General features: G+C 35.6%; 1 protein-coding gene across 1 annotated transcript in view; it reads left to right on the top strand.

Annotated features, from left to right (window-relative positions):
- Positions 1-27,296, top strand: part of LOC107755686 (echinoderm microtubule-associated protein-like 5) — a 43,386-nt gene extending 16,090 nt beyond the window's left edge. Inside the window, exons 2-9 of the mRNA XM_016572573.1 lie at positions 10,269-10,428; positions 10,525-10,535; positions 11,039-11,198; positions 15,140-15,238; positions 16,343-16,411; positions 25,794-25,979; positions 26,841-26,976; positions 27,156-27,296. Coding sequence (XP_016428059.1) covers positions 10,269-10,428; positions 10,525-10,535; positions 11,039-11,198; positions 15,140-15,238; positions 16,343-16,411; positions 25,794-25,979; positions 26,841-26,976; positions 27,156-27,190 — 856 coding nt within the window. The 3' untranslated portion in view covers positions 27,191-27,296. The remainder of the gene's footprint in view (positions 1-10,268; positions 10,429-10,524; positions 10,536-11,038; positions 11,199-15,139; positions 15,239-16,342; positions 16,412-25,793; positions 25,980-26,840; positions 26,977-27,155) is intronic.
- Positions 27,297-27,420: the final 124 nt, after the last annotated feature.

The following is a 27,420-nucleotide window of genomic DNA, read 5'->3' as shown; positions in this document are numbered from 1 at the left end:
TGTTCTGTAAAATAAAATAAAAAGTAAGACAATAATAATGATAATAATCATTACAACAGCTCTATTAATAAGTTTATTATAACATTCACACATAGTGTTCAAATTGGAATCTGTAATATTTTCTAATGTTTTAAAAGAAGTTTCTTCTGCTCAGCAAGGCTGCTTTCATTTCAAAAATACATTCCTTATTCAAGAAGGCGGTCTGATGGCCAAAAAATAGTATTTTACTAACTTATTAATTTTAAGTTAAATTGTGCTTTGTTTGTATAATGTCTGCTAGAATGTTAAAAAAAATGTTCAGTGTTAAATATTTTTAAATGATTGTTTTGTAATTGATTTTATCTTTGAAAAGCAAGACAAAATAGTAAAAAGCACATTTTGGCTATTTAATATGGTGAAACATGGGGAAAAAAACCCCTCGAAAAACCGTGTTCGGTATTCGGCCTTCGGCCTTCGGCCCAGTGTTCAGTTTCGGCTTTGGCCAAGAATTTTCATTTCAGTGCATCCCTAATTCTGACTTTTTTCTCGCAATCTCGCACTTATGAGTTTATATCTTGCAATTCTGTCTTTTTCCTCGCAGTCTCGCAATTCTGACTTTTCCCGCAAATGATACAAGATTCTATAGTTATTTGCGATTAATTTGGTGACATTTTTTTAATGACTAATCTATTGATTCTTTATCTGTGGCACTGCAAAGCCATCCGTGGCTGAATAGCAGTGCAGGAAACGCTGGTTTGTTACATCTGCTGCTTCATTAACAACTCCGGTCTATTAAACAGACCTTGTTTGTGAACTGATCTCTTGTCAGGTGGCACTGCAGACTCCAGCTGTCCAACTTTACATTTCACTTCCCACTTCTCCTCTTGTTACCATGACAAGCTTCTGTTTTTCACCCTGAAGCTTTCTGCCATTAGTTAGCGTGTCTCTGCTGCAGCTAAACACTTCCACCCACCTGCCCGCTCGAGCAGTCATCCAAGCAGTCTTCCTTTAGCGAGAGACTCCTGCACTGTTGGCCTGTCCACCCACTAAGGGCCTCCACTGGACCCATTAGCTAATAGGCTGGGGTAAAGGCGGGCTGTACATCACAGGAACGGCACAGTGACAGCATTCCAGTTACTAAACGAGCTCATTAGCTAATAGAAAGGTAATGCTGGAGAAAGAGGAAAGAGGGAGAGCTAGATCTTTAGAGAGACACAAGAAAAGCGATTTTGATGGTTTGTTGGATGTAGCTAATAAATTGAAGAGGTTATCTGAGGGCATTTTTATATGCAGGGCCTACTGCGACTTATATCTTGATCACTGAGAGGCAGATTTAATATTCAGTCACATAAAGAACGATTTACATGTCATATCATATCACCTTCTTGAACTAAACGTGTGAGCACATTTACCATTGTTTGATGAAGTTTCACGGGCAAAGCTGAGTCATTTCAATAGGGATCTGCATGATGAGGGGAAAAAAAAAACATTCCCAACAGACAGTTGATCTTTTTTTGCCCAATATTTCACTGAAATATTGGTTTGGTTTGGTTTAGGTTAATTATGCATAATTTACTCTTACTAATAATTATTATAGTAAGTACATGTGCAACAAGGACACTGTAAAATAAAGTATTACCCTTACATAAAATAAAAATAAAAATAATACAAAAAATTATATTGGCAAAGCAACCTGTTTTAATTTAGTTTAGCTTGATGTACTAAAAAAACTAAAACTAAAACTGAAATACAATAAAATTAAATCAAATTAAAATGAAAAAGTCAACTAATAAAAATGACACAACTTTAACTGAAATAAAAAATAAAAAAAACATAAAAATTCGAAATATTTAAAAAATCATAATATCTCACTAACACTAAAATTACTTTTAATCATGTTTTACTCAAATGTCACATGATAAACTAAAAGGCGACTTTGAAGCAAATTGACAGCTTGTTATTTTTACATTTACAAAAAGCCAAAGCTTCAGATTTTCATATCGTTCATTAAACATTCAGATGTTTGAGCACAAATTGGCAGGCCATCGTCTGATGAAATACTACAGAGAGTAAGTTCCTCTGAGCCCACGTAGTGTGTGGGTTTGTGGCATCTGATCATATCAAATCAAAGCAGAAAATCACAGCATTTATATGCAGAGAGAGCTCTAACTAGCTATATCTAGTCCCTGAGGAACACACGCTCATATTAGTACAATTTGTATCTGGAAAGTATCTAGACAGCAAGTACGTCTTGTTAAGTAATGATTAAATTCACATGACTTTGATGTATGACTTTACTGATACCATATGAAGCACTATATTCAAGTTTAACCCACTAGTACTACTAAACCCCCCACCCCCAAGTCTACATATTAAACAATTGCAAGTTACCACTTTTTACAGTACATTAACAATCAATAATTTATTAAAGGGGTCATATGATGTTGCTAAAAAGAACATTATTTTGTGTATTTGGTGTAATGAAATGTGTTTATGCGGTTTAAGGTTAAAAAAACACATTATTTTCCACATACTGTACATTATTATTTCTCCTCTATGCCCCGCCTTTCTGAAACGCGTCAATTTTTACAAAGCTCATCGGTCTGAAAAGCGAGGTGTGAACAGCGTCACACACCGCGTGTTACGCTTTCTTTCTTTGCGTGAACATTTGGGTGGTGTTATGCAAATCTTCCCACATCGTGACGTAGACATGTGGGGGCGTGTTAGAACGAGGAGTTGTAGGTAGGCGTGGTTGACTCTTAACTTTTATAAATAATATTTCTTTGGATTTGAGACTTTAGTCTTTGCAACTTTACAGATCTTCTTTATGCACCAAGAGCTTGTAACACTTCAAAGTGAAAGGAAAAATTTCAATAGCATCATATGACCCCTTTAACACTGCTAAATGGAATCTTTAGTAGATTCCCAAAATGATTCCATTTCATACGTTTAATTATAATGTTGTGATACACAAATTCACTGTAGTATTTGCACAACCACTCTAGCATAATGACCTCACGCAGAGAAGCAGCTCTCGCATTCCCATCAGACAATGTAAAAATCAAATTCATGTTTTAATCTGTTCCCTGGCAGCTCAACCTCAGTCATAGACAGACACTTTGAGCGAGTGTCAAACTGTGTTTTTGGAAGTGTGTGCTTTGAGGACAACACAGAGATTTGACCCATCTGTCTCCTGGGCAGTATTGAATGAGAAATTTGGAGTTAATCCCTCCATCTTCCTGCTAATGAAACAGGCTGGGGGCAAACACATACATACTAAGCAGTCGTGAGGGCTAAACAGACCCTCGCTGTAATCCACGGGCTTGAGCTGGTCCTGTCTGTATGTTTAGAAACAGATTCAAGACTGACGACACCAATCTGACTAAAAAGAAAAGAATGAGTATGAATATGCGTATGTTTGTATGCTGGAACGCGCGTATGACCGTTATCGGAAGCTAGAGATTACGGTTTATAAAGTTGTAAATTTGGAATGGCCTTTATTAACCCCCTTAATTAATTAATTTAATTTAATTTATTTATTGAATTAATTTCTAATGCTGGGGGTCTTTAGGAAGGAGTTTTTGTAGGTGCAGTTTATTTACATCCACTGACAGAACAACAACATCTTTATCCAGCAGCAGTATTGCTCTTGTGATTGAAGGAGAGACATTATTCAGAACACATCTCCTCTTTATGTTTAATTATATTTCTTCTAATATTTATTTAATATATTGTGTACACATATGAACTTTGCATTAAAATCCCCCAGTTTCTCTCAAATCTTTCTGGACCCCTTTAGCACCACTTTGCAGCGCAGTTTGCGCCATTACCAAATTTGCATAATTCCTTCAGTGAATTAGAATGCAGAAAATGTATGGAAATACATGACCCTATTAGCAGACACAATCTTACTGAATTTCTCTTCCAGAGTGAGGCAGAGAGTCTAAAGTATTCATCTCACTGTAAGAAATCTGAAGGATTTTTAAGCCCCTCTGGATGTGTGGGTTTCTTCTGGTCTATTATGAATACAAATTGCATGAATTATTTATATCGTTGACGTATTAAATCATTTTTCAGTCATATTGAGAGAAAGCTTGTGCTGTGATGGAGAGTTGTGCTGGAGCTTTAGAGCCTTTGCTCTATTTTCAGTTATGTGAGATTATGTAATCCACAGAGAGAGGAATAAAGACTGGCGACAGACTCGAGGGTTCGTTCACTGCAGGGATGTGCAGGAAGCCACACAGCACCACTGATTTGTATAAACATAAAATTATGTAGTGCAAAAATGTTTCTTTTGATATTGATTATCTGATAACATTATCAGTAATATTATGGCAAATTAAAGGGTTAGTTCAGCCAAAAATAAAAATTGGATTCGTCTGAAAGAAGAAAGTCATATACACCTAGGATGCATCGGGGGTGAGTAAAACACAGCCTAATTTTTATTTTTGGATGAACTAACCCTTTAAGTTGTCTTCATTTAGACATGTTTAATCTGTCATTTTATAACTGCATTTTGTTCATTTGATATTGGTTTGATTGGCTGAGACATTGATGGTCTGTAAATAGGAAAGAGGGTTATATTAGGTAGAGAGAAATTGCAGTCTTTGTCAGTGTTGTTACTGTTATCTGAAACTAAATGGAAATAAAGCTGAAATAAAATATAAATATTAGAAGAAAAACTTAAGAAACTTACACGGAGCCCCACACATGACATGCAGTGCAAAAATTTTAAGGGGTCATATGATGTGATTTCAATTTTTCCTTTCTCTTTGGAGTGTTACAAGCTCTTGGTGCATAAAGAAGATCTGTAAAGTTGCAAAGACTAAAGTCTCAAATCCAAAGAGATATTCTTTATAAAAGTTAAGAGTCAACCACGCCTACCTAAAACGGCTCGTTCTAACACGCCCCCACATGTCTACGTCACGATGTGGGAAGATTTGCATAACGCCGCCCAAATGTTCACGCAAAGAAAGAAGGCGTAACTTTTATTCTCGCTGTAGTATTGTTGTTGCCGCCGCCGCCATGTTGTGAAGGTGCTGTGTGTTTAGTTGTGAAAACTCCTTCCACATAAACACATTTCATTACACCAATTACACAAAATAATGCTCTTTTTAGCAACATCATATGACCCCTTTAAATTGTACGCACGATATAATAATTTGTTCCCTCATTTTACTAAATCGTGCACAAGACAATACTAAATCGTGGCCACGTTTTAGTTGAATCAAGTAAAAAGAGGGAACGAATTATGATTTACAATTTTTTTTCCTGCATGTCATGTGTGGGGCTCCGTAAACTTGAACTTAAAACTTAATAAAAGTAAAAAAAATTTGTCTTGGCAATTAACCGAAATAAAATATGTTCAAGCTAAGAAATAAAAAATAAATTTATTAAAAGTAATATAATTTTTAAAAAATATATTTATAAAAAAAATATTTAAAATAATTAAAATGACAAAACATTTAACAAAATTATGTGAGAAACAAATAAAATAAAATTAAATGAAAATAAAAACAAAAATAAAAGCTGTTTATTAATATTCAAGATACAAATAAATAATGTAATATTATATAAATAATATTAAAATAAATACTTGTACACCAAACAAATTGGCAAAAGTTATACATATTATTTTGTTTTCTTTTTTTAAGAAAGTGATTGTTACAGTAATTTATTTTAATTCATTAAAATGAAGTTAATACTTAAAATAAGTAATGAAATAATATAAAAATTATATAAAATGTAAAATTATATAAATGTAAAAATGACTACAAAAATCATGAGAATAGGTTTTTATATTAATCATATGACAGCAGAAATATTTTTATTTGTCTTTTCAAAGTTTGCCCTGAAACCTGCTCAAGCACTTGTACCTGTGGTTGAGAATTGCTGGTGTAGAAAGAGGTATAAGAGAAAAGAGAATCTGGGAGCGAGAGAGGCAGATTAAGAAAGACAGACAAGGCAGACACACAGTGATGTTCATGAGCAGTACAGCTCCCTCAGGGCTTTAATGTAGTCACTCCTCTTCACTGCCAAGCAGAATCACCCTGGCAGGCTTTAAAAGCTTCATCTGAAGGCTCAGACTGTGGGAGCTGGAAACTCTTGCTGAATATAAACACACACACACACACACACACACACACACACAGACAGCATCAAGAGCAGGAGAGACAGGCACCAGAACTCCCTCAAGAACAGGGAGACATTTTGACAGATAGTCAATGTTAAATTGTTGGTGAAATTGTGTCTCTTGGACAGGTCAAAGGCCTAGATGAGCGTGGCTTCAAACAGCGCAAAAGAAATCTTTTTCAGTGAGCTCCAAATAGAAGTTCCTTACATAGTTTATAAAAAACAGCCTTATTTCAACATTTCATCCACCTCAACTCACCCTCTGCTCTTTAAAGTTTGAAACAGTGTTGAAGAGAAGCTAAAAGTAGCAATAGTAGCGTGACAGTAACTCATGATGTTTTCATAATGGTGTAGCTTTTCCAGTAATGAGCTATGATTTCCAACAAGGAGCATAGTGTAGCATGACAAAACGCTATGTTGCTACATTTATGACATATTGTATTGCACATGCAGCCAAGTAAGCTGATTAGCCTATTAGACAAAAAATGTGCTAATAAACAGCATTCTGCCATCTCTAGCTAAATTAATAGACATTAATGTATTCTGACCACTTCATTCAAAAAAGGCTGCTGCCTTTCCAATTATTTTCCTATAATTATCATTTAAGAGTCTACAATATATAAGTAGGGATGTAACGATTCACTCAACTCACGATTCGATTTGATTCACGATTCGATTCGATTCATGATTTTTTTTTTTACAAAATTAGATTTAAGACAAATTATAAATTAAATGTGTACTTTTATTATTGCTTGAACAAAATACTGTACGCTTCTTTGTGAAATTGAAATATATAATAATATACTAATATAGCACTTGCAAATTATTGCTCTTTTGTTGGTTTTGATTGGTTCTTTTGTCCTCATTTGTTAGTCGCTTTGGATAAAAGCGTTTGCTAAATAACAAAATGTAAATATAATGTAAATGTAAATAACAAAACTAAATTGAAATTTTAAAACAAGCCCCAAATCAAATAAATAAGTAACACAAATAAAAGAAATATCTTCATATAAACAAACTAAGGCTTTGTCTGTGCTCTTTCCATTTAAAATTAGAGACAACCACTGCATTTTAATCATGATCCAAACAAAGATGCTGCATACATGCAACATGAGCAGTTTTTAATCTAAATTAGATTGTATAGTTTCGAAATTTGAAGCAAAAACAGAATGGTTTGACTTCAGTTTTGTGAAACTATGCATAAAAAATATCTGCATGAAACCGAAACAGCAGAGGAGCTGAATGAGATGCAGATTCACTCTCTGCCAGCAGGTGGCGCTTAAAGCGTTTCCTTGGTTTCCGCTGTAAACAAAGCAGCAGCTGCACTTATGAACTTTAATATGCATTATACAGAGGCAAGAGGAAAATAAAAAATACCATCGAAAGACAGTAAGTTCCCCTCAGACATACATTCATATAAACTCCTACCCCTAATTGAATCGCGATTTGTTTAGCATCTCAACCGATTTGAATCGTCACATATTCAAATCGATTTTCAACCGACTCGCGGTTAATCGTTACATCCCAATATATAAGTGTAGAAAAAGTAGGAAAAATAAATAAAATAAAAGTGATGGGAAAAACGCTACATGAATTTTTAATTAAGAAATGCATATGCGGCCAAATATTTACACAATATGACTATCAAAAATACAATTGCTATATTTTTTATAGCTGGAAATATTAAGTTGTAAGTAATATATATAGTAAGTAAAAAAATATAATAATTTTAAATAATACATTAGTATAATATTTTGAATTCATATATTTAAAATTGCAAAACATTTTTTTGTTTTGTTTTTGATAATTTCTCAGATATTGTGGACAAAAAAGATTATTCTTTTCATTGAATTGACTTTTTTCAAACTCGCTTTCCAACACCTTCTCTAATATTGTTGAAAAAAATCTGGTTCTTTTTACTGAATTGCTTTGGATGCTTTTGATTTGGATCATTTGGTCAAACAAACAACATACTTTGATAGTGATATGTTTCAAAAGTTATCAGACCTATTAAATTGATTCTATATAATGTATTTTTGCTAGGAGCATAGCATCGACATTCCCCTGCCTTGTAAATGCTATTGCAGAATATTAAAATACATATTACTGAGAGGCTTATGCAAACTTACAATAAAAAGGACAGTTACAAAACTAATATTTATGTAATGCCCTTCTTGATTCCATATGCGGTCCATGGAAACATCTACTAAACCAAAACTGACAGGGAACAAGCACTTCTGTTATGCTGCAATTATATTCTCTTCCAACAGTCAAATTGGTTAAGGAGTCAGTGTACAGTTACAGGCCATTAACATGCACACAAAAAAAGGTGACGCAGGGTAGTGGTCTAGTTATGCATTTTTTAAAAGTTGAACTTATTTTAAGCACTATGTTTTAGAATGCTGTGTCATTTGTGATTTCTTGAACTGAACGTGTGCGATACCTGTGAGTTGTCCTAGCCGCGCTTCGCCACTGTGCTTCTTATCCAGTGTGCGACGGCTTTTACACTGCTGATAAATATGGAAAATAGTGTATGTGCATGAAAGAGAAAGTGTAGTAAAGCTGGACAGATGTTACGCAACATTTGGACGCCTCTGGGATTTCCTAGGGCATGTGAAGGCAAGCCTGAATGAATTTGGTGGACTAGTGAGAGTGAAAACTGCTCCATGAACCGCGATGACCTGATTTTTCCACCTCGCGTCTGTGCCATTTCTGCACCGGGGCATTATTATGGATAATGTTACATGCTGTGGGATAAAAATATAAGCTTATTACAAAATATAGAAGGGACGGAATTAATACATATATACATCAAAAACTTACAGAACATGCTGTGTTGACAGACTTTATCTGAGCCACGGTTTCATGAGTCTTAGGTTGCAGAAGATAGCGTGTTCTCCAGATTATCTCTTCACGGGTCTCTGATAACTAAAAGCCCTTCTCTCACTTTTACTGCTGGCTGTGGGAAATGATAATCAGCGATAGCTCATCTTACTATAGGTGTCCACAATCGTTTCCCCTCTCTTAAAAGCTTTTTTTATCAGTTATCTGTATAAATCAAGGCTGGATTTCGAACAGGACAATCATCAAATATTTAATAATGTATTTCTGGAAAGTGTAATGGCAGAATGGCCAAATTTTGGCCAGTGCATTGCAAGTGTGCTTTCCCATTGTAAATACTTAATGTGTTATTGTATTTCTTTAGAGTAACAAACCCTACAAACCCTGCATTACCTACAAATGCCTATGCCATAATACCAGATGTGTTATTATTAAAAGGTTAGTTCACATAAAAAATTAAATTCTGTCATTAATTACTTACTCACATGTCGTTCCAAACCTGTAAGACCTTTGTTTATCTTCCGAACACATAATAAGGTATTTTTGATGAAATCTGAGAGCTTTCTGACCCTCCAGAGACAGCAACACAACTGACATGTTTAAGGCTCAGAAAGGTAGTTAGGACATTGTTAAAATAATCAATTTGGCATCAGTGGTTCAACCTTAAATTTATGAAGCTACGAGAATACTATTTGTACACAAAGTAAACAAAAATAACAACTTTATTCAACAATTTCTTCTCTTCCATGTCAAACAAGACAGTTTATGCTAATGTGTGCTATAGCGCCCCTTGTGGCAATGGTGAGAATGCACTACGTACTTTGGAATGACATGAGAGTACACATATTGTGCTTATTTTATTTTTTATTAATGTTTTTAACAATTTCATTATTGTGCAAAGAAAAAGAAGAGAAAATTCTCTCATCATTTACCCTCATGTCGTTCCAAACCTGTAAGACTTCATCTTTGGAACACAAAGGAAGATATTTTTGAATGAAATCTAAGAAATTTCTGTCCCTCCATTGACAGTCTATGCAACTACCTCTTTGACACTTCAAAAAGTTCATAAAGAGATTATAAAACTAATCCATATGAATTGAGCTTAATCATTTTATACGACTTACAGTATATGTTGAACACTTGGCCACTTCATGAATTTTCTTTGATCGGATCCAATCTTAAAATGAACAGGTGTAAATGCTGGATTGGATTGCAATCAAATCACACAAACCACTGCACAAGGTGGACACTGCACATTTTTTGATGATTAATTTGCCTCTTAATATTTTAACTTCACTGTAATTCTCTTTCCACAGTTTAGCCCTGCATCCAGAGCGAGTGCTGGTGGCCACAGGACAGGTTGGAAAGGAGCCGTATATTTGTGTTTGGGACTCGTATACTGTGCAGACAGTGTCCATATTGAAGGACATGCACACACACGGTATCGCCTGTCTCGCCTTCGACCTTGATGGACAGGTAAATGTTCTGAGAAATAACATACTGCAGTAAGAAAGATTTCTCTTTATGCCAAGGAGCTGACATTGTTAAGAACTCGTAAGTTTCATCTCTCAGTATGAGGTGCTGTAAGGTGCTGTGAAGTTTATTATTAGTTGTTGAAGTCACATCTGCGAACACACCAACGGTGTGACTCCCACAGTGTGACAGTATGTGTCAGACTGTATAACTGTGTGTCTGCCAGAGCTGCTGGTTGTCACCTAGACAGAAACAACACACAAAATCCTCAGTGATAATATCAACTGATGAACTCAAGAACATAAAGCAGCATTATAAGGGTTTAGAAGATAATGGCTTTAGAAACTTACATCATATACTGATATGTTCTTGCTGTATTTTCTGGATGACTACACTTCAACAATCATTTTATACGACTTACAGTATATGTTGAACACTTGGCCACTTCATGAATTTTCTTTGATCGGATCCAATCTTAAAATGAACAGGTGTAAATGCTGGATTGGATTGCAATCAAATCACACAAACCACTGCACAAGGTGGACACTGCACATTTTTTGATGATTAATTTGCCTCTTAATATTTTAACTTCACTGTAATTCTCTTTCCACAGTTTAGCCCTGCATCCAGAGCGAGTGCTGGTGGCCACAGGACAGGTTGGAAAGGAGCCGTATATTTGTGTTTGGGACTCGTATACTGTGCAGACAGTGTCCATATTGAAGGACATGCACACACACGGTATCGCCTGTCTCGCCTTCGACCTTGATGGACAGGTAAATGTTCTGAGAAATAACATACTGCAGTAAGAAAGATTTCTCTTTATGCCAAGGAGCTGACATTGTTAAGAACTCGTAAGTTTCATCTCTCAGTATGAGGTGCTGTAAGGTGCTGTGAAGTTTATTATTAGTTGTTGAAGTCACATCTGCGAACACACCAACGGTGTGACTCCCACAGTGTGACAGTATGTGTCAGACTGTATAACTGTGTGTCTGCCAGAGCTGCTGGTTGTCACCTAGACAGAAACAACACACAAAATCCTCAGTGATAATATCAACTGATGAACTCAAGAACATAAAGCAGCATTAAGGGTTTAGAAGATAATGGCTTTAGAAACTTACATCATATACTGATATGTTCTTGCTGCATTTTCTGGATGACTACACTTCAACATTGTTCAGTAAAACTGTGGAACTTTAATTTTCAGAGCTTTTTGAAAAAACCTTTGATGCTGCACTTAGTAAGAACTGCCCCATGTCGACTAAGTTAAGCAGTGTTTTAAAGCTCATGATACTACAGTTAGTTGCAGTCCTTGAACCTGATTGGTCAAACAGCATTCCAAGAGTGCTGATACATCAGTCCCACAGCACTGAGACTTTCACTGTTGTATCTGTATTTGCACATTTCAGGAATTGAATCTTTCATTCAGTTGATTTAAAAATGCAAGTAACTGTCTTTGTGAGTGAGTCATTTAATTATTCACTCAATCGGTTAGCACAAAAATACAGAAGTGTCTGTCTTTATAGATGAGTTATTGAATCATTCTCTCAATTCATTCAAAAATGCTGGTTCTTTGAATCATTTAGTCTTTGAATCATTTACTCAACCGATTTGTTCAAAAACACTGAAACATTCAGGAATGAAACAACACTGCTGTGTGTTGAAATGGTTCTGCGGTCTCTTTCTTTGGATCTATTTGCTTTGACAGAACACACAATCGTGCTGCCTCCTTTTTAGGGCTCCAGCCTATGACTGAATGGTTGGTTGAGCATTTTTCTGCCGGTGGGACTGAATTTTGTTAAAGGTCACACTAGTGCCAAGTTGCCCTAATCTCTATGATTATGCACTGCTATTATTTTTGCGAATGAAAAAAATCAAATGGCAAACAAAAACAGAATGAAGCAGCATTATTCATTTGAATCCAAGTGGGCTTTTTTCAGCGTCCCTACTGAATCACACCCACACTTTTTCCTTAAACAGGTTACAAACATATAGTGCAACAGACTATATAACACACACACACACACACACACACAGTTATCCTGTAACTGTAACCAGTCAGATTTAGTCAGAAATGTGGTATATTCATTTTTAATGTTATTGTACCATTCAAATGTGCATTTTCACGAGTAATATTATCAGTAATTATACTTATTCACAGTAGTAATGTTATTATTAAAATTATTTTCTGGCAAGTAGTTAGTGTTATATTAGCAGCATGGACCTCAACCAGCCTTATTTGATCAAAAACACGAATATCATACTGTGTAGACAGGTGTTAGTGTGTAATGCATTCAGTGTAAATGTGATATTGAATTCGTAACATTGCACAATAAAAGGCTAAAGTGGATGAGAGTTGGGAACAGTGTCAATTTATCAAAAGCACTCCAACTCACTAGAGGAGATGATAAGAGGTATGGAATGAAAAATTGTACCTCTGAGATTGACATTTCACATTTCTATGCTCACCCTCACTTTATCTGAGAGAATTCACCCCTCACCTCCCCCCAGCGGAGAAAGTGATTTGCAGAGTTTCAGCAGGAAATTGGCCTCATCATTTATTTCACACTGACGGATGAAACGGCAAAGAGAGGAACGGCGAGACGCTGCCTCAAAGACCCAGGGGTGTCTAAAGCAACACTTTTCTTCTCAAATTCATCAAAGGTTTAGCATCCCATAATTGACCGAAGGCAGTCCGTTTTAGCCTCAGCCAGCGTGGTGAAACCTCAGAAGAAAACCGGTGATCAGGTTTGATGGGACGGAGGTGGAAAACAGCAAACTCACATCAAAGGGATGCTGAACTAATGAGGTCCCCTCAGCAAACATTTGCGATGACTACAGATGATTTGTGCACAGTTTGAGAGAAAAATGAGGTTTTGAGAAGCTTCTGGCATTTTAGTTCCAGTGGCTGGAAATATATAGATGGTAGCAGATTCATGTTTTACAATGTTAAAGGCCATTCAAGAGTGATAACTATAACAATAACTATATTAACGGCCACACCTATGCACAATAATGAAATAATAGCTTTAAATGCTTAATCTCTTCAGAGTCGGGATGGATTCTGAAAAAATATGTAATTATGTTACAGTTACATATGACAATGTTAACGATTGCAAAGGGGGGTTACATCTGAATATTTTCACACACACATACAGATTTGATTGATTTCTTTCCAAAATGGCATTGTCTGCAAAAAAAAAAAAAGAGACTCCAGTGTTTCTGGAGTTTAGGGCACAGAATAGGACACATGTTTATTTAATAACTGTTTTATTTCTTATTTGGGTTCATGTATATGCTTTATTTTTTAAATTAACCATTCCCCCCCAAGGCATTGTTAGATGCCAGTGTTTCCTGTCATAGCTATGCAAAAATTTGATTTCAAAAATAGTATTACAGCTATTAAACTATTTCTTGTTATGGTTTTAAATCTGTATTTAACCTCAGAACGATTTCAAAGTAAAAAGAGGTGCTGAAGTCTGATGTTGTGGTGGCTGTGATTTAAAATTAAATTATTATAATCTTAATTCAAGTGATGACGGACTTTGATTTTCAGTGTTGAGTACTACTGTAAGGTTAACCCTGCCTGGTTTAAATGTCTGAAAAATTTTGAGAAAAAACACATACATTAATAAAGTAACTGAAATAGTTATACTACTTACAGTATTACATTTTAAATAGGGTAAATATATATATGTGACCCTGGACCACAAAACCATTCTCAAGTGTCAATTTTTCAAAATTGAGATTTATACATCATCTGAAAGCTGAATAAATAAGCTTTCCATTGATGCTTGGTTTGTTATGATAGGACAATATTTGGTCGAGATACAGCTATTTGAATATCTGGAATCTGAGGGTGCAAAAAAATCAAAATATTGAGAAAATCGCCTTTAAAGTTGTCCAAATGAAGTCCTTAGCAATGCATATTACTAATCAAAAATTAAGTTTTGATACATTTACGGTAGGAAATTTACAAAATATCTTCATGGAACATGATCTTTACTTAATATCCTAATGATTTTTGGCATAAAAGAAAAATCTATAATTTTGACACATACAATGTATTTTTGGCTATTGCTACAAATATACCCCAGCGACTTAAGACTGGTTTTGTGGTCCAGGGTCACATATAATCATTAAAAAAGTCACATAAAACCAATAATAATTGATTAAACCCATCCATCCATTTTTACACAACATATAATATACGATATAAACTATTGTATTTTATCACATTGCTTGACTTGACACAGTGCTCATCTTTTTACATTTTAACTTCTTAATGATGATTCACAGAACAGGTTTCCTGTGAGTGCAGTTCAGTTGAATTCAATATCATGCACTACAGTATGTTGTGTTGCTAAGCAACTATAAACAGCCTAGAGTTATGAAATATCAGCTTAGAGTCTAGCCAACCCTGCTTCTGGAGTGCTTCCTTTTTGTAGAGTTCATTTCCAGTCCTGCTCCAAAACACCTACCTGCAGTGTTTCACCCTCCTAAGCTTTTGAGAAAGAATCACACCTTGGTTGTTAGTGGCCATTTTTAAACAGAATCTTTGGTTAAGCAATCTTGAACACTTTGGTTAGCTGGTTCAATTGTGTTTGATTATGGTTAAAGCTAAACTCTACAAGAAGCTTTTTTTTTTTTTTAGCTCTCTATGAGCAGGACGTATCATTTGTTTTCTTAGTTTTCATTCGTATTCTTGTGTTTGCAGTGTTTGGTGTCTGTGGGCTTGGACTCTAAAAACACAATCTGTGTGTGGGACTGGAGACAGGGGAAAGTTCTGGCAGCTGCTCCTGGTCATACAGACCGGGTGAGCACACACACACACACACACACACACACACATACACATACACATACACATACACATACACATACACATACCATTAGAAATGGTAGACAGGCAGTGTAATGTTTCTTTTGTCCTCTAGTTTCAGTCAGAGTAACTCATATGTTACAATCACGTTACAAATACAAAACAGACAGCCATAAGCATGTTAGCAAGGAAGTGCTAGGATTCAGGGAGTCTGGGAATGCACTGAAATGAATTTCATTTGACATAAATTAACACTGGAACTAATGATGGTACATCCTTGGGGCCAAAACACATATTAGCACACACTTTCCCTGACTTTGTCTTCATTTTCTTTCCTGATATCTCTGGCTCTGTAACACTTACACATAAATAGTTCAAACATTAGATAGCATTTCCTTATAAAATTACAGAAGTAATTTCGGCAATCTCCTGAGGACTTGTTTTCTCTGACTACTCAACAAACCTCTGGTTGTCTTGCATGTGTGTTGTAACCACAGATTGTCTTGCTGCCTTCAACTCATATCAATTACAGTATGAAATAGGTGCACCTGAACACTCGCACAATGTCATAAGTACCAAAGAGAAACAAGGTTTTCTTTGATCTCCAATATTCCGAGTTGTGGGCGTGTAATTACACAACCAGGGCAGAAAATTTTGCATGGGAATGATAAATTACATACTGTACACACTACTGTTTAAAATGTTTTACTGTTTTTGAATGATATCTCTTATAGCATTTATTTGAAATATAAATCTTTTGTAACATTAAACATGTTTTGCTGTCATGTTGATAAATTTAATGCATCCTTTCTGAATAAAAATATGAATTTATTTAAAAAAACGTACTTACTTCAAACTTCAGTAGTGTGTATAGAATCTATTATATCTCATTTGCACTGCATTTTAGTGTACTAGTTCTAAACAAGCTTCCTGTCCTTGGAAATGAAAAAGAGAAAAATGGTCCAAAATGTCCTTTTAATTCCAACCATGATATTGAAATTACAATATTTAAACAGGCTTGAAGGCAGCATATACTTCACTGAGTTCTGAAATACCTACATACATAATACTGTACTTTTCTTTCTTTGTTTCATAAAGATATTCGACATATCATGGGACCTGTATCAGCAAAGTAAGCTAGTGAGCTGTGGAGTCAAACATATCAAGGTACTGCCTTTTCTCTTTATATTCATTTTGCCTATTCCTATTTTCTTTTTGGCTTCAGATGGGTCTGTATTGAAATACATACTTGAAATACTGTACTTGTGAAAGTCAATGTAAATTACTGTTTGTAGTCCATTGTAGTTTCATTATTTATTTCGGAGTGAATTAAATCAGATATGCATACCAGAGTCCTCTAAAACATTTGCGAGGAAGTGGATTTGGAATAGATACCAGTTAACATTAAGAAATAGCCTTCATTTTAGAGGAAGAGCAGGTTAAAACACATAAAGCAATTTACAGCAACAACAATTGTTGAAAAAAATGACTGAAATTCATTTTTAACAATGAGATATCCAGAAACACAAATAGTGGTGATCATGAGTTTTGTGGGCATGTCCAATGGTGCAACAAATTTGTAAAATGTTTAACACAACTTCCAGTATTAGGAAAATTATTGAAGCTCACATGATCCTCGTCCTGCGTTATGCTGTAGTCAAGTGTCATAGTGATCAATGGCTGTAAAATTGAATCTATTAAAAAAGTATTTAAAAAAAAAAAAGGCAAAGATCTGAACCTTGATCTTGCACACTAAATGAAAACTTTGCTACCACAATAATGATTCTTATCATTAAAGAGTTATGTTAGTTCACACAATTTTTTACAAATTCTCCCATCATTTGTTCACTCTCATGTTGTTCCAAAACCATTTAAAGACTTTCATTCATCTTTGGAACGCAAATTAAGATATTTTTAATATTCTCCCATCATTTTTGTCCACCCATTGAAAGTCCACACAACCAAATTTTCAAGCTTCAAAAGGTTCATCGTAAAAGTAATCCATATGAATCAAGTGATTTAAAGGATTAGTTCACTTCCAGAATAAAAATGTCCTGATAATTTACTCACCCCCATGTCATCCAAGATGTTCATATCTTTCTTCCTCAGTCAAAAAGAAATTAGGTTTTTAAGGAAAACATTCCAGGATTTTTCTCCATATAGTGGACTTCAACAGGGACCAACGGGTTGAAGGTCCAAATTGCAGTTTCAATGCAGCTTCAAAGGGCTCTACATGATCCCAGCCGAGGTATAAGCAGAGTCTTAAAAGTCTTAAGAGTCTTTTTTTCTAAAAAAAAAAAAAAAAAGTATATACTTTTTAAATACAAATGTTTCTCTTGCACTAGCTCTGTGATGCGCATCCACAACTTCATGCATTACGTAGTCACGTTGGAAAGGTCACAGGTGACGTAGGCGGAAGTACCGACCCAGTGTTTACAAAGCAAACGTGCAAAATCAAATGGCCTTTACAAAAAAGGTCAAACAATGAAAACAATGATGTTGGACGATTTTGAAGTTGGAGGAGAAAATCAGATGGAGTTCGGTACTACTTGCGTGTGACTTTTCCAACGTGATTACGTAATGCGTGAAGTCGCACATGCGCATCACAGAGTTAGTGCAAGACGAGCATTTGTGGTTAAAGAATATATACATTTTTACTTTTTTTTTTTTTGTGAAAATGACTGATCTTTTTGCTAGATAAGTGAAACTGCAATTTGGACCTTCTACCTGGTGAATCCCATTGAAGTCCACTATATGGAGAAAAATCCTGGAATGTTTTCCTCAAAAACCTTAAAGGGTTAGTTCACCCAAAAATGAAAATTAGCTTGTTTTACTTACCCTCGAAGGTGTATATGACTTTCTTCTTTCAGACGAATCTCACTTCCGCTGACTGTCATACAATAAAGCAGTTCCGGCGGATGACGTAAGACGCGCGGTGTTGCGTGATTAGTGACGGATGCGGAGAGAGAAAACAAAACAAAACAAAACGCCGGTCACAAATTAGAAGTACAAACCGAAAATTCTGGAAGTGAACTAATCATTTAAGTCTCCTGAAGAGACACAATCGATTTATATGATGAGCAGATTTAATTTGAGCTTTTATTCACATATAAACACTGGTCAAAACACATACAACACGTCAAATATTGTTTTTTTTTGCACTTCAAGCAAGCATGGTTGAGCATGGTTACCATAATCTGTGTGCCTTATGTTTGTGTGTTGATTCATATGGATTACTTTTATGAACTTTTTGATGCAGTGCATTCTGTAATTGCCTTCTACAAGAATTTGACTATACAAAAATATCTGAATTTTTTAAGTTTCCTCATTAAATAAGTAAAATATCGCATAATACACACACCTTACATTATAACCCAGTGTCATCCCTATAATTAGAGTCTCTTTCTCTCTCGTCAGTTACCATTAAGCTTTGGCTTTAGGTTCCTGTCATGAAGTAATCCACAATCCTCATGGGCTATACCTTTTAATCTTTATTTCGTTCTCTCTCTTTCTCTTTATTTCCCTCTCACAACTCTTTCCTCAGATCACTGTGCATCCCCTATATCTCTTGCTGTGTCAGTATTTTTCTCTTAGTATATCCCCCATTCTCTCATATAAGCCACCTCTCCATGTAGTTAGGACGGTGTAGCAGTTGTCTCACATAATTCCTGAGTCTTTACCCCCTCAACCATGTGACATCTGCTCCCCGGGTCCGTGCTCACTCAGCGATTATGCACTCAATGCATGCCAGAGATTTAGCTCACTGTAATCCCCCCTTTTCTCTCTATCTCTATTTGAGAGAGCCCCAGAGAAACTGAAAATCTCTGGCGCCAGATGAAAAGCTACATTTTGTGTGGTTCTTACATTTTTTCAAGGCTCGTTAAAGATGGTGCTTCATTTATAAAAATTGACATACTCTACATATTACACACATGAGCATATTAACTGAAATTAAACCTCATACGTGACTAATTTGGAACGCTCTACCAGCCCTGACACACATGGTGCTCTATGAGATCAGGCATAAACAGAACTGAACACACCTAAAAATAAATGATCGACTTCAAATTAGATTCAGACAATAAAACGGTTTTAAATTAATAAAATAAAATTAAGCTATGAAAAAAAAATCAATGATCTCAAATATATGTTTGCTGCAGAGGTGTGAATGTCAGTAATGAGTGATAAAGGTGTCTACCACTAGTCTTGGAAAATTTTTATTAAAACAAAATTGCAAATGTATTATCATTGGATACATTTTTGTTGCTAGAATGCTTTTGTATTTTGTGCTACACTATGTCTTTTACAAAAAAGATATTTAGAGGGGGAGTACACATTTAGTATACTTTTTATGTACTTAATATACTAAACAAAGTTACTTCTAAGTATACTTGGCTTATACTGATACTAAGTGTATTTGGCCAGTAGCACTTTATTTTACAGTCCTGTTCCGCATGTACATACTATATACTTATTATAGCAATTACAATAATTGGGTAATAACTAGGTAACAAGCCTGAACCTACCCCTAAACCTAACGTTAACCTATGTATAGTTACCATATACTACCCAGTACTTTCTTGGGTAAGTACACTGTAAGTACATATACTGTAAAATAAAGTGTAACCATTTGACCTGTACTTGGAGTACAGTATGAGTTACTTTTAAAAACAGTCTACTTAAAAACATTAAAAACAAGTTTATTAAGTATAAATAGGAACCTGTAGTGTCCTCAAAGTGCAAAAATAAATAGTAAACTGTAAGATAAAATTTGAGCTGTAAAAATACCTTACAGGTATACATAATGATCTTTAAAAAAGCATCATATGACCCCTTTAAATTAACTTAAAGAAAACCTATAGGTATACGTGCAGTTATAGTTTATTTGAAAGTATGCTTTCATAAACTAAAAAGTGGGCTAGACATATATAGCTAGCAAACTAACAGTATACCTGTGTAGTACTTTGATTTTGGTATACTTACAGTATTCTTGGAAAATATATTTAAACCTAAATTAATGTGAAGTATAGATTCAGTTAACAATTCATGCCAATGGAGTTCGATATTAGCATGTTGATATGCTAACAGTGTGAAACTCCAAGAAAAAGTACTGTACAAAGTATAGAAATACTGGGAAAAACATTTAAAACTAAAATTGAATAAATTATGTATTTATAATCAATATTTCTGTCAATTGCTAAATCTCAAACTGTTGAACAAATGCTCTTTGTGAATGTTTGTTGGAGGTATGGTTTCAGGAAACACAAAATCGTTCAAGGTAGGGTAAGCGATTTCAGAGAAGCTAGCAATATAGCAAGCTTAACTTAGTGATTGTTATCGAGATGTGAAGAGACTTTCAACCTGTATAACAAAAATATTTTTGAACCAAATCACCTATCCTGCCTTTAAACTATATTGGTAACAATGAAACTTGTGATTGTTTAATAAATTGGCTAACACTGCTTTCGGGAAACTCATGCCTGTTTAAATGTTTCATTGAAAAGACTCAAATGAAGGATTTATGCGTGAATCAAACATTGCAGGTTCTGATTCTAAACATGGATTTATAAATAAAATATTACTGAGGCACAGCAAAATTTTACACTCTCAGAAATAAAGGTACAAAGCTGTCACTGGGATGGCAAAGGTATTAATAGGTACTAATATGTACCCTTTGGGGTAAATAAGGTACAAATGTGTACCTTTTGAAAGGGTATTGCACCAGTGACAGATTTTATACCTTTTTTTTTCCTGAGAGTTTACTGCGAACATTAAAAATAATCTAGTGACATCTGGTGACAGGATATTTAAAATGTTTATTGTTGCACAATACTTACTACTACTACAGTGTATACTGTGTGGTTTTCAGTAAATGGAAACTTGTATTCCATTCCGACAATAGCCATCGGTCCTGCTTGTGTGCTAGCTTTTGACAAATTTCCTGAGGTTTTTGTCCGGACCCTCCAGGCTGTTCTCAATCCACTTAACTGCATGCAAGTCTCATGATGAACCCGTGTGTTTGACTGGAGCAAACTGAAGCAGTCTCCTCCAAGAATTCCACTCACTGCCTCCCACCACACACAACATAATCACATCTTCACCCACAGGGCCCAAGTAAACCACCATATTTACAACATGGCCATCACAACAGTGGTTTAGAAATCAGATATGTGACAGGAGCCACACACCACACAATTAGATGTAACTAGATTAAGGTGTAGTGGGCCACCCTGGACTAATTATCCTTTTCCTTCTCGCAGTATGCTAATTATAGCGGTCTTGGTGACTTTAAGGCTGTTTGATTAGTCTATGTGCTGGATTCGGGGTGGCTTGCACACACGAGCAGGAGGCGGCTGTCCCCGTAGAGCAGAAAGACGGGGGGAGGACATGCCTCAGGATGAAGGCAGTCTGCCTCTAATGGAGTCTTAGCAGATGAATAGCACTGACTCATTTTGATTATATTAAAGCTTTATTAGAGCACAGACCTGCAGAAACACAGGAGCCTGTGATTCACCATGCCTCTGAATCTCCCTGACGTAATGCAGCCTGGTTGTCTGGAACTGTACCGACTACCCCAGTGCAAGGTTGCTAATGGGCCAGCGACTGCTTTTTCATCTTTTCATTCTCTTTCAGCCAGCTTTTTGCCAGATGCCCTGGCTTTCATGAAAAAAATCCTGAGTAAAAAAACAAAACAAAAAACTGGCAGCTGTGATTACCATAAATTCCCCATAAAAATGCAGTAACAAAGCTTTTTGAGGTACACATTAGGGTCTATGTAATTAATATTTCATTTAAGTTCATAGCTGTGTATTTTAAAAGTACACTTTGAAATAATGTTTCCACCAGTAAAAAAAATAAAATAAATAAAACTAAAAAAAGGTAATTGCAACTTTTTATCTCACAATTCAGATATTTTTCTCACTATTTCTGAGAACAAAACGTCATAACTGCGGAATGTAAACTTGCAAATCCGATATGTGACAGGAGCCGCACACCACGCAATTAGATCTAACTAGATTAACGTGTAGTGGGCCACCCTGGACTAATTATCCTTTTCCTTCTCGCAGTATGCTAATTATAGCGGTCTTGGTGACTTTAAGGCTGTTTGATTAGTCTATGTGCTGGATTCGGGGTGGCTTGCACACACGAGCAGGAGGCGGCTGTCCCCGTAGAGCAGAAAGACGGGGGGAGGACATGCCTCAGGATGAAGGCAGTCTGCCTCTAATGGAGTCTTAGCAGATGAATAGCACTGACTCATTTTGATTATATTAAAGCTTTATTAGAGCACAGACCTGCAGAAACACAGGAGCCTGTGATTCACCATGCCTCTGAATCTCCCTGACGTAATGCAGCCTGGTTGTCTGGAACTGTACCGACTACCCCAGTGCAAGGTTGCTAATGGGCCAGCGACTGCTTTTTCATCTTTTCATTCTCTTTCAGCCAGCTTTTTTCCAGATGCCCTGGCTTTCATGAAAAAAATCCTGAGTAAAAAAACAAAACAAAAAACTGGCAGCTGTGATTACCATAAATTCCCCATAAAAATGCAGTAACAAAGCTTTTTGAGGTACACATTAGGGTCTATGTAATTAATATTTCATTTAAGTTCATAGCTGTGTATTTTAAAAGTACACTTTGAAATAATGTTTCCACCAGTAAAAAAAATAAAAAATAAAAAATAAAAAAAGGTAATTGCAACTTTTTATCTCACAATTCAGATATTTTTCTCACTATTTCTGAGAAAAAAACATCATAACTGCGGAATGTAAACTTGCAATTGTAAGAAAAAAGTCAGGACCGTGTGATTTTGTGGCACCGATAGCCTCGTTGGCAGTGTGCCGATATATGGCGTAGTTGCACTTTGGGTGTCCCGAGTTCAAATCCCGCCTCATGGACCTTTCCCGATCCCATCCCTCTCTCCCTCCCACTTGCTTCCTGTCAGATCTCCACTGTCCTATCAAGAAAAACATGCACACAAAAAAAATTTGAGATTAACTTGCATTTAAGAAAAACGTCAGAATTGCATGATATAAACTCACTATTTCATGTTATAAAGTCAGAATTGAAATAGAAACATGAAATTCTGAGAAATAAATTCAGAATTGCGAAACTTTTTTCCCGCTTTAGAATTAGACTTTATAACTCGCAAATCGCAAAAAAAGTCAGAATTGTGTGATAATACACTAGCAATTTTTTGTACAGATTTGTATGTTTAGAGTATCTCACAATTGTGAGTTTATATCACACAATTCTGACTTTATAACTCTCAATTGCACATTTGTTTTTATATTATATATGAAGTCAGAATTGTGAGATGTAAACTTGCAATTGCAAGGATAAAGTCAGAATTGTGAGATACAAAGTCGCAATTACTTTGTTTTATTTTTTATTTAGTGGTGGAAACGGGCTTCCATAGTTATTTAATATTACATTTAAAGTTAATGTATTTCAGACGTACTAAATTGCAACTTTATTACAAATGTAGAATTATTAATATTTAAATACATTACATACAAGTTCCATAAATTACATTAAAGTGCATTTTAGTTTAGAATAAATTCTATTTAAAAAAAAAACAAAAAAAAAAAAAAAAAACCTTCTGGCAGTACACTTGAACTATATTTCAAAGACAAAAGTAATTATAAAATGACAAAGATGTACCCAAGTCCAACTCATGTGGTCCCAAAAAGCACTCTAAAGTTTAGCTAATTGCATTTAATATGAATTTAAAATATAATACATTTACAATTAACATGCAATTAAGAGCCCGAAAACATTACATTTAGTTTGCACTTAAGTGTTGTTACACTTTCTCCAAGGAAGGCGACGAAGATAATCCACAAAATGTCTTTAATTATAATCCACACAAATACAGGGAAGGCAATAACTCTGGGTAGCAGAAACACATGCAACACGAAACAATTACCTACAGTAAACTGAACAGAAAGGAGACTTTAAATAGGGCAGCTGACGAGGGGCAAACAGGTGATGGGAGTTAACTAATAATGACTAACGAGCAAATTAACTCAAGAGCTAAACTGAACAGGAACAAAACCATATAAGAAAAAACAGGAACAGGCTGAAGTAACAGAAAAAGACAACACTAAAGTTCATACTCCTAACAAGTGTATTCTTTTAGTGTATTTTTTCCATAATAAGCATTCTTCTCAAAAGGATTGCTTATTTTTAACAAAAAATGACTATATTCTATGTATTCATACAGTGTGCTTTATTATTATTTATTATTATCATTTTTCATTTAATTTAAAATGACATTTCCTGTTCCATGAAAGGAACTTAGTTATATTGATTTGGAACATCATGACTAAATATATAATGACATAATTTTCAGTTTTGGGTGAACTATTCACAATGAGTGTAAAGAACCTAAATATTTAATATCAAATGTTATCACATTGGCAATATACAATTCAGAAATCTATATCTTGTCTTTGACAGCTCAGGTTTTCTTACAGGAGGCTGCTGAGGACAAGGTTGAAATAGATGAAATAGAGCCTCATGAAATAGAGCTCCGAGGAGACACACACGCATACTAGCATTTGTGGTTTACGGGGACTCTCCATAGGCGTAATGGTTTTTATACTGTACAAACTGTATTTTCTATCGCCCTACACCAACCCTGCTCCTAAACCTACCCCTCACAGAAAACTACTGGCAATTTTTGAATTTCATAAAACACCGTTTTGTATGCTTTTTAAACTTGTTTTACGGGGACACAGGAAGTGTCCTCATAAACCATGTTTATGTTGTAGTACCCATGTCATTATATACATTTGCGTCCTCATAAACCATATATACCTGTATATACACACACACACACAGCTGAATCAGAGTCAATGAGCCAATTATTATGCGCTGGCTGTGGGAGCTTTCTGCGTTTGTTCTGAACTAAGATCATGCCTGTGCATTTTAATGATGTGTTTAACGAGTGTTAGCATTAGTATGTTTGTGAGCTTGCGTGTGTGAGTGTTCTCAACGATTGCAAGGAAATTTATCGAGCTTGTGAACAGAAGTGCACCTTTATGTATGCTGCTGTGCTTTCGCAATATTAAGCTGTCACACAATTTATTCAGTAAGGCCTTTCAATAGGCTATTTGCTATAATAAATTTAGCAGGAAACAGCAATTGTCAGGTATACAAATCTTTACATGATATATTACTGCGTGGTCACTGAATTCCTTAATAAATAAAAAAACCTTATGAATCATGTTTCAAACCTAAATTTTGTGTAACAGGAAGTACTACTATATTATTAGACCAAGGGCCAGATTTACTTAACAGGGCAAATTATCATTCTCATAAAAGCACAGATGAGAGTGAAAAGTTTTATTATTGATCTACTGACAATGCGCAAATTAAAGATCGTCACTAATGTTTGACTGCTTTTTTTAGTAAATTCTGACAGTAGTTTTATTTTTTTTTTACTGCCAAAAGAGGGTTTGCACTGGCGCAAGCTGTCAGTAAATCTGCCGCATGTATGTTTATGAAATTCACACGTTGTTGATTCATACTGACTCTCAATTGCCCTCAGTTTTGGAGTCTTTGTGGGAACGCTCTGACCCCTAAGCGTGGCATGTTTGGGAAGACTGGAGACCTTCAGACTATCCTCTGTCTGGCCTGTGCGAGAGACGAGATCACATATTCAGGTGCCTTGAACGGAGACATCTATGTCTGGAAGGGAATCAGTTTAATGCGGACAGTTCAAGGGGCTCACGGGGTAAGTGAGGGAACGTTTTCCACAGTGTCACTAGAATGACCTCTGTCCCGAGTCACATAGATATCTGCTTACAGTGATTTATAAATTGAGTTTGATCTATAAAATGGCTCGCCTAGCATAACAGTTTTGTGATGAATATTGAAAGATAATATGGCTTTATTACTCTGTGATCTATGCAAATATTGCTTTTGCCAATGTAATAATTAAAGGGGTCATGAACTTTTATTATTATGTACCAGTCTCTGAGGTCCCCTTATAATTGTTATCAAGATTTTTACATCAAAGAACATCATAATTTAAAAGTAATAGGCTATGTTCTGTCCTTGTTTTGATCCCCTCATCAGAACGCTCTGTTTGAATAGGGGTGGATTGTAGACTTGGAAGTTAACGCTCACTGCTGTGATTGGCTAACACTTGTGTATGTTTGACAGCCTACGTCCTTCACAGATGGACACTGCTGGGATTTAGGTTAAAAACACATAAATACTAAATATATCAAATGATCTGTAATAAAAGACAAAGCAATAGTGACCACGTAATAAAAACAGTTACCCACTCTTGTGTGGTGCGACATTACTGTCGGATCTAATATAGTCGGCACAGCATCGCCTTTAACTTTCAGTCTTTCTGAAAATCCTTCCATCGTTAGCTGTTATAAATTCACTGTAAACCACGGCTTCTTGGGACTTATTGCTTTAATTTATTTCGTGATGTGAACCCTTTAAGATCTGCACATCTTTTTCAACTTTATTTGACCCTTAGTGCCAGCACTGCAGTGAAAGTTTGAGACTTTCGATTCTCTAATTGCTTTCGTTGTCAGGGACGTTCAGCCTCTCAGAGCCTATGTGTGTGTGTGTGTAGTCTGGTATTTTCAGCATGAATGCATGTGAAGAAGGCTTTGCCACTGGAGGCAGGGATGGCTGCATCCGGTTATGGGACATGAACTTCAAACCCATCACCGTCATTGACCTCAGGGAAACAGACCAGGGATATAAGGGTGAGTCGCAAACTCCCAGAATGCATTACTCTACACTGACATTTATTTTGTTTAATCCATTAAGTTGCCACTTATCTTTTGTTGTTAAATACTCAGGATCCCACAATGCAAAAGTCTTTTGTCTCTAATGGAGCTGTATCTCTTTTCTTCTTTTACTTTTTTTTCCTCTGACTCATCAGTAGCTAGAGGTGAAAATTCAAGAGGTGCGTTGTAGTGGTCAGTGTTCTTTATGCAGGCTGTCCGCCCTGTGTTATATCCATAGCTCTTACCCCTGTTTGTCACCGATCCCAGATGTCTATATGTATTATCAAGCACCCAAGCACCCTCTCCATCCTTGACAGTCTACAGTGTACATCCTTCAATCAGTATGTTTCAGGATCATGTCTGTTTGCTTCCACAGTCTCCTTCATTTGCTTACTAAGTGTTTATGTGGTGGATCTGTGC

Source organism: Sinocyclocheilus rhinocerous, unplaced genomic scaffold, assembly GCF_001515625.1.
Source record: "Sinocyclocheilus rhinocerous isolate Xijiao unplaced genomic scaffold, SAMN03320098_v1.1 scaffold6919, whole genome shotgun sequence".
NCBI classification, from domain to species: Eukaryota; Metazoa; Chordata; class Actinopteri; order Cypriniformes; family Cyprinidae; genus Sinocyclocheilus; species Sinocyclocheilus rhinocerous.
The sequence above is the reverse complement of the archived record's forward strand: the minus strand, read 5'-3'. Positions and strand labels throughout refer to the sequence as shown.